Source organism: Trypanosoma grayi (genome assembly GCF_000691245.1).
Source record: "Trypanosoma grayi strain ANR4 Tgr_528_V1, whole genome shotgun sequence".
Taxonomy (NCBI): domain Eukaryota; phylum Euglenozoa; class Kinetoplastea; order Trypanosomatida; family Trypanosomatidae; genus Trypanosoma; species Trypanosoma grayi.
In genome coordinates this window covers 1-8,373 of record NW_008826147.1, presented here as the reverse complement: position 1 = coordinate 8,373, position 8,373 = coordinate 1, and the positions used below count along the sequence as shown (strand labels likewise).

The following is an 8,373-nucleotide window of genomic DNA, read 5'->3' as shown; positions in this document are numbered from 1 at the left end:
TGCATCGTTTTTCCCTGGCTGTCTCTCTATCTCTGTGTCTATCTATATATATCTATATAGATATATCTGTCTGTGTCTGTGTGTGTGTGCATCCCGTTAGGGCCGTCACTGCCACGATCACCTCGAAGAGCGGCAACGCTGCTGCTGGGTGGTTGCATCTGCGCGCAGGGCTTCAGACACCGTGTGGATGCAGCGCGACGTTGGGCTGGACGGAACGAAGCGCACGCAAAGAAAACGAAGTACCAAACGAGGATTTGTGACACAAGTGAANGGGGGGGGGGGCGAAGTAAGAGCGTCTTTGCGCGTAAGAACTATATAATAAACGATGGAGGAAAGGAACCAAGAGCAAAAGAAATCAAAAGAGAATGAACACAAAAAACGTCGTGCCTGGCGATGACAGGCCCTTCCACGTACTTGCGCACACAAATGGTTATATACGTATATAAATATATATATATATATATATACATATATAGGTATGTTTGTGCATGCACGCTTCCATGTATGGAAGTGCATCTTCTGAATCTTCTGCGTTGTCTCTCTAACGGTTAGTGGGCGTAGCGGAGCGTAAGTGTTTATATACACATACAAATATATAAAGCTATACGCCACTGGGAGTGACTTTCTGAGGAGCTCTGCCGCTACTGGAAGCGACTTATTTATCCTCGTGAAGACTCGTGGAGAAGGCTGCAACCAAACAGTTCAGTATACAGATAGCACAAGATAAGCTGCCTACCGTGCGCAGGCATACAGAAGTGCACACGTACATATATATATACACACACAAGCAAGCACACGCATATTTACAAACTTTCCAATAAGTTGATTCATAGGTGGTTCCCCTGTGATGGCGTTCTTTGACCTGGTCGACATGACCGTGGCCTATGGACAGTACCTATATATTCTTCTTTCCATTTCGCCGATGAGCTTCCCTGACTTTTACGTGGAGCCATTCCGGAGTTTGCAGTATGCCACTCTCGACTTCATTAACTCATTTAGTGAGGGAAGTCGCTATAATAATCCACTGGAAATCACGCTGCCGAATTGGCTGCCGTTGGACTTCCGCCTCCAGTTTGCCGCCATCGTAATTATTGCACCACTTTTGGTGGCGCTTCTGGGGATTCTCATCGTCTGCGCGACCGGTGCTTTGCTTTGGATTCTGCTAACGCTGACCGCACTCTTTGCGATGATATTCGGAGCCGTTCTGCTCGCCAACCCATGGGTGTACTCGACTGAGGGTATCCCCACAAAGACGCGAGTGTTGTTGGTGAGCATCGGCTCCGTGTCCTCCGCGGTGCTTATCTGCGCTGGTATTGTTGTTACCTACTTGTGGCGCGCCCGCCTACGCAAGAAGGAGGACGCAATCATGGCCAACTCCTCCAGCGAGATGGAGGCGCATCAGCGAACGGTCTCACTCGCCGAAAAGGCGGTCACACGGACAGTAATGAACCGTCGCGCATTGGCCGCGCACTACGCATACGAGGACAAAAAGAATCGCTACATGAGCCGCCGCCGCCTGCACATTCTGTTTCCACAGACGGTGATGGGGGTGGGCAGTGTTTTTGCGGGCCTCATCATTTCTGGGCTGCTGCCGGTGAACACAATCCGATTCTTGCAGGTGAGTCACTTGGGGCGCGGCGCTGGTGGGTTCCTTCTCGCCGTTGGGATTCTCACACTTGTGTGGGTCGCTCTCGGTGCGTTCAAGAATGGCCGCCGCCTGCAAGTGAAGATAGACGGCCTGCTATCAGGTCCTGCACTCGATCTCATGATGATAGCCATCTCTCTCATCTACAGCCCGGTGCTGCTAAACATCTTGCACGTTCTGTGGTGTGTCGATGTGACGTGCGACGCGGGCGAGCGGATGGCGAACCCGGGTTCGATGACGCACACCGAACGCAAACCGAGCGTCCTCGATCCACCAGTGAACCTCTGCTACCCCTGCAACTTCTCCGTGTACTCGCAGCGCTGCCCAGCATCGCTGCAGACAGATTTGTGCGGCTCCCCCGTGAGGGAACGACGACTTGATTTCGATCAGACAGTAATGTGCAGTCAGATTGATGTGTTCTATTGGGTGGCAGTAGCAGTGATCCTATTTGCGTATACTGTATCATACCCGGTATTCCTTGTGGTCGCCGCCGACCGCGCAACTAGGATACTGGAAGCGGAGTACCCCCTGGAGAAGCGCATCTGTGACGAGTTCACTGAAAAGGAGCTCTACTATGAGAAGGTGCGGAAGTCAGCGAATGTGTCGGCGCCTATTTATCAGGTCTACAAGCGGCGTTACCGTAAGGCGCGCCTCACTTTCCTACTGCAGAGGATTCTTCTTGTGACCATAAGCTGCCTGACACGTCGCGGCCACGAAAGCACTCTGCCATGGCTTGGTTTAGCGCTTGTGCTCATCGTCTCTGTGCTGTACTTCGCATACACAGTGCTTCTGCGGCCGTACGCACGCTCTGTGGAGAACGTATACGGTGCCACTCACCAGTTCATCATCGCCGCTGTCGCCAGCGTCGGTATCGTCGGGAGCACACGTGGGAAGGATGCCGTGCCGTTCGGCTTAGCTGTCTTCATTGCGGTATTGGTTTTCTTAGCGCCATTGTTAGCACTCATCATTGGGTTCGTCGACACGTTTCGCGAGGACCGCCACCGCGCGGAACGGCTGCAGCAGCGTCTCCTCCGCGGCTTTGCGGTGAAGAGGGACTCCAATGCCCCCGGTGGGTTGGATGTAAGGAACGGCGAAGACTCTAATGATAATGGAATCAGTGGGGATGCCGCGGAGGATGAGGCAGTCCAAGGCGTTGTCTCTGAAGTGAGGAAACCGTCTGGTGATGTCTGTTCACATAAGAGCAACGACAACAACAGGAACAACAACGCGGGTTCTGTTCCTCTTGCTCTGGTAGGGGAAACACCAGAAGTGCCAACATCGTCTCACATCACACAGCACCAGCAAGGGTGCTGTGTGCCGTGCTTGCCGCAGTTCGAAGGAGGCGGGGGCGGTGACGGTAGGAAAGATGCGTCGTGTAGTGTGTCGCTCAGTCCACGTGACCGTCGCCTGCTCGTGGCGACGCCGTCGGAGCCGACAACAGAAAGAGAACCGCTCGATCTGCTCGCCCAGGTGGAAGGTCGAAGGGAGAGTTTTCTGCTGAGTGGCGCGGCACGCGGCACATCGGGAAGCCACGAGAAGGACCCCAGAATCGATGAGGAGACGAGCGATGACGACTACTTTAATGATAAACGTTTGTTTGTCCCTTCGATGTACTTTAGCGAGTACGATGGCATTCCGCTGGGATCTGCGAGTGAGGAAGCTGAGGGTGAGGGTCAACAGCAGCAAGAGGAAGAGCAGCTGCAGCAGCAGCAAGACGAAGAAGAGCAGCAGCAGCAGCAGCAACAACAGCATGACGATCACAACAATGATGAGGATAGCAGAAAGAACGCCACGAAGGGCAAACGGCGGGGGAAACTCTTCCAATGGCTGCGGCGGTGGCAGGAGGTCCTCCAGATTGGCGACACGCCGCTTCGGTATGAGGACGTCCTCAAGCGGCGGAAGGAGCTGCATAAGTCGACGGGTTTCTCTGAGCGACCGTTCTGGTTGAAGGCGTCGGAGACGCAGCTGCAGACGTACAATGTCGAGGGCGGCACGATACCGTGGTTCTGCGCGAGCATCAACCGCGCGCGGACGTCAGAGATCACTGCAGCCGGACGCCGTACCATATTTCCTCAACTGCGGGAGCGCAAGAATCAGCGGTACTCCCCCATGGTTGTGCCGTGCCGCCTCAGCGTAGCCACGGATGCCGGCGACAACCGCGTGCCCATGTTGACTCTCTTCCGCGGTGGCATTCAAAGCAACGCCTGCATCCCTGGCAACATGGCGATGGACGCAAGCGTCATCAGCAGCATCAGCAACAAGAACAATAATGTGCATGGTCACGCCACTGGTGCGAGTGGCCGCTCCCAAAATAGCGACATCCAGCACCAGGCGGCGGCGACAGCGTCCGGGTCCCAGTTTATTCCACCGGCAGTGCGCCACGCCTGCTCCCTCAACGCGCAGTGGAAGATTGAGAAAATGCGGCGCCACTTCCCACGGGATATCAAGTCCACATACAATAATGACCGACGCTCGACGATCTTCGCGCCTGTGATTCCAAAGGTCCACATGGAGGGGGTGGAGGTGATGAATTGGGATTTGTTCCTGGAAAAACTTCTCTCTGAGGTCTCTGATCCCCTTCAGAGTGCCATGGGGGGTGAAACAAGCGCATCGACAAGAGAAGGAGTGGCAGCACCAGCGGAAGAGTGCGTGGGCGGCGCTGGGGATATGAATAGGACGGCGCAGCCTGTGGACGGAGCGTCAGCACCAGCTGATCAGCTGCCTCAGCTGCGGCGCCACTATATCTTGCGTCAGCGCCTTCGCGCGGCCTTCCAACAACACTCAGAGCGGCTACGTACGCTGCAGCAGGCTGTGGATCACCGCATCGCTATCACCATCAAGAAATATATGCAGATGTTCTTTGTTGGCCTAAGCTTCTTCACGGTCGTGGCACTCGTTATGTGTCTCTGCGGAATGCTCCATACGGAGAGTTTCGACTTCGTCGACGGCGTTCGACATGAGAGCACTGTGGAGCACGAGCTCCTGGGATTTGGGAGCTGGGAGGAATTTACTTCACACTGTTGCTGCCTCTCGGTGTTGAACCTCACAGCAACATTCCCGTACTATGTCTTGGACGTGGAGGACTGGTTGTGCGATAACGGGCGCGTAAAGGAGCGGGTGCGACGCGATGCGTACCAAAGCGTTGTGGTGAGCGGGTACGCCGTGCGGGACAAATGCGGTATGGAATTCAGGAATGGCTGCACGCTTACTGTGGATGACAGCAACCACGTGGAGCTGATAGGCTGCAGCAGTGAAGTGACGGAGTTGGAGAAGGTGCGGTGGTGATGTGCTGCCCCTCCTTCTGTGCTTGTGTGCTGCTGGTGCTGGTGTGTGGAGAGGAATAGGGAAGAGAGGGGCGATGGGTCGGGTGCCGGGGAAACGTGGGTTAAAAGTAAGGATGCAGCTTATGGGGCTTTTTTGAATACACTTCCTGCTGGTTTTTTTTTTCCGTTTGGTTTCCCTTCTTCTGCATTCCGCTATGTGGCCGCTTTGCGTTGTCGTTTTCCCTTCACGTTTTCATTTGCATCTTGCGGCGCCCTTCGAGTTGTGTATTCTCTCTCTCTCTCTTTACTTACGTGGCGTTTGCCATTTGCTTGCGGTGTGCCGCTGTTGTGGTGGTCGTGGTTTGTGTTATGTGCGCATGTGCATAGATATATACATATATGTATGTATGCGTCTCTGTCCATGTGTGTGTGTGTGTTTGCATAATCTCTCAGATAAACCGAATTCGTGGATCCCGTCACACCGGTGTTCTCACCCCTCAATTGTCTCCTTTTTCTTGTTTTGTTTTCTCTCTTTTCGGGTGGGTGCTACGGTTGCTTTTCCACAAGGGCAAAGATATATATATATATATATATCCTTTACGTGTGAGCGGGGCAACTGCTGCTGCTCTTTGTCCCCCCACCCCCCGTTGGAAGCGCTGCCTCCACCCACATCCCCCTTTTTCTTTGTAACAAATGGATGGACGAAGGCATAATGAATTGCGTTCCAACCTTACAGTCCGCACTGCCACCGGTGTATTGTGCATCGTTTTCTCATCTCCTGATGTATCTGTGCGTGTGTCCTTCCCGGGTCACGCCGCGCACCCAGTGAATATGTGCACGCAGCGTCCACAGCACCAGTGCTGAGCGTGCTGGATCGCTCTGCGGTACGAAATTCGGTTCGCCCCTCATTACTGCCTCACTTAAGAAGAACCGGGCACGCACGTGCGACTGGATCGTTGTGTTTACGAAAGGGGGGAGAGATGGATTCTGCTCCTGCTCCTGTCTGTATCGTTGTTGCCCTCCTCTCATATTTCTTTTTTTTTTTTCTGTTTCTTTCTTGTTCTCGTCGTGCAATTACAGGCCAACTTGAGAAGATGCTCTACGATGTGCTGGAGCTTCTGATTAACTACCTGCAGTACCTGTACCTCACTGTGACGATTGCCCCAAGTGTCTTTCCTGCTCTCTACAGCTCACCATTCCGTTTCGTGGATGCGGTGATGCAGGCTCTCTCGTACACTGCCGCCAGCAGTGGCAGTAGTAGGAGCAGAAGCAACAGCACCACTGATAATGACAGCAGCAGCTTTGCTGGTAGGGGTATGGAAGGGATGCGCAAGGTGTCACAGCACGCTGGTGCACTGGGGATCAGTTTGCCGGCATGGATGCCGCCGGATCTGCGTCTGTTATTCGCCGCCACGAACGTTCTCGCTCCCCTCGTCCTCGTGCTGCTCTCCGCGCTGCTTCTTGGACCTCTTTACTTTACACTGTTCGTCTATCTTCTCTGTGCAGCTGTCTTCTGTACGGTGGCGGGTGGTCTACTGCTGCACGATCGCTCTGCACTGGAACTGTGGCACAACATGACAACTCTTTCAACGCTGTTGCGGAGTCTTTCTTTGCGTGTGATAATTGTAGTGACAGTCGTGAGCGCGTCTGTTGTGGTGTTTCTCCTCCTCGTTGGCGTCATCCTTCGTATTGTGTGGGGGACCCGTGACCGCGCACGGGTATTGGAGCGGTTACGACACATTGAGAATGCTCCACGCCCTGTGGAGGAGCGCGTCGCCGAGGAGCTTCTGCGCGCGGACGTAACTATTCAGACTCCCACTGCCGCCACGACTCGTATTGGGGGCAACGAGGAGATGGAGGAGGACGTGGCGGTGCAGCGTGCCCAGGCGGAGCTGGCGTACCGGCGAATGCACTGGCGGCGGCACAAGGAGACGAAAACCTTCTCGCTTGCGTGGACGATGCTGAAGGCGGCCGTGGTGGTCATCTGCGTTACTGCCGCGTTCCTCTTCGCACGTGTGCAGAAGTCAAAGACACTGGAGCCGATTCAGAGCAGCCCTGTCTTTTTTCCCCTCGCTGGAGTGCTGTTTTTCCTGGCACTGCTGTTCGCGCTCTCACTGGGATTAGGCGTGACGCGGCGAGGGCGGGAGCGGTTGTTCGCCATTAAGCTCTGGCTGCGCTACACGTTCCTCTGGGTGGCATTCCTTGCCGTTTCGTTCATGTACACGCCCATCCTCCGAAACGCTATCAACCTCTTTCCCTGCGACTCAAACGACTGCACAGTGGTGGAGAGCAGCAGCAGCAACGGTTGCAGTGACAGTAGTGGGCAGAACTTACCAAAGAGGAGTGCATGCATTTCGACTGCTGGAACGTACGGCACAACAACGGGGGTTCCTCGCCTCTCTGCAGACGCGCGCGTTCCTTGTAGTGGCGTGGATGGCTTATTGTTGTCGTCAGCGATTCTCACATCAATTACATACGCCGTGTTTTTCGCCCTCCTATACGGTCTCGTCACACGGCAGGTGTTGCATGCCTTACAACAGTACCCTCTGGCCAACAACGCAGTAGTTGCGGAATCACCTCGAAGAGGCGATCACACGCACGANGCGGGAAAGACTCCTGGTGGTGGCGACGCCGCTGCCACATGTGCCTCTCTGCCACGACGTCCTCCCTTTGCTATGGATGCGACAATCTCCCACATGGTGCGACGCAGCAGGAGAAGAAGCAGGCGGCATGCAGCATACTACGAGCGTGTGCGTGCCTCGACAAACGAGGCGCAGTTCCTGTACGCCCCGTATACACGTCGGTTCCGCTACTTTAAGCTTGTTGTGCTGGCACAAAAGACGGCGATGGTGCTCTTCTCTACGGTGATGCGAGAGGGCAGTGGAGTGGCGCGCCCGTGGACAGGCTTTACTGCCTGTCTGCTGCTCCACGCCGGGATTGCTGTTGTCCTCGTTGTGTGTCGGCCGTACGCTGAGCCGCTGGAGTTTGTCGTGAGCCTCGTGCTGCAGGTGATGTTGTCCGTGGTGGCAACGATGGGGCTAGCGTCTGGAGCTCTGCCGGTGGCGTTGTGGTCGGTGGTGACGTCGTGTCTCTTTGTCGTGCCGTGCGCGGGGGTCGTGGTGGGGGGCGTCCTCACGCTTCGGCGCCGCTCTCGGCAAAACAGGCAACCTGCACAGCCAGCAGAAGAAACAACAACGGCTCGAATGAAGAAGAAGGAGGAGGAGGACGACGACGACGACGAGAGGGAGTCGCGCGGCGTACGGCGTTCTTGTGTCGGTTGCTGGGCGGCGCTGGCGCGGTGCTTCCGGAAGAAACGGCCTGGCCTTTGGTACGAGCGGTTTGGCGAGGAGCGCTTGCCGCAGCACGTCTTTGTCCCCGCGCTCTACTTCGCGGGGGTTGGCGGCGGGGCGCACGCACGGCGCGGTCTCGTGGGTGGCGGAAGCAACGGCGGCGACGGTGCGCGGG

General features: G+C 55.5%; 3 protein-coding genes across 3 annotated transcripts in view; all 3 read left to right on the top strand.

Moving 5' to 3' along the window:
• Positions 1-100, top strand: part of DQ04_05281020 (hypothetical protein) — a gene marked incomplete at both ends in the record, with an annotated part of 3,123 nt that extends 3,023 nt beyond the window's left edge. Inside the window, one exon of the mRNA XM_009314096.1 lies at positions 1-100. This exon is cut by the window's left edge and continues 3,023 nt beyond it. Coding sequence (XP_009312371.1) covers positions 1-100 — 100 coding nt within the window.
• A 747-nt stretch (positions 101-847) lies between these two features.
• On the top strand, positions 848-4,930 carry DQ04_05281010 (hypothetical protein; the record flags this gene model as incomplete). The annotated part of the gene is made up of 1 exon (XM_009314095.1): positions 848-4,930. The coding sequence occupies one exon, from the start codon at positions 848-850 to the stop codon at positions 4,928-4,930; it is 4,083 nt and encodes a 1,360-aa protein (XP_009312370.1).
• A 1,072-nt stretch (positions 4,931-6,002) lies between these two features.
• DQ04_05281000 (hypothetical protein) lies at positions 6,003-8,373 on the top strand (the record flags this gene model as incomplete). The annotated part of the gene is made up of 1 exon (XM_009314094.1): positions 6,003-8,373. A coding segment is annotated over one exon (2,371 nt), but the record flags the coding sequence as incomplete, so codon positions are not given.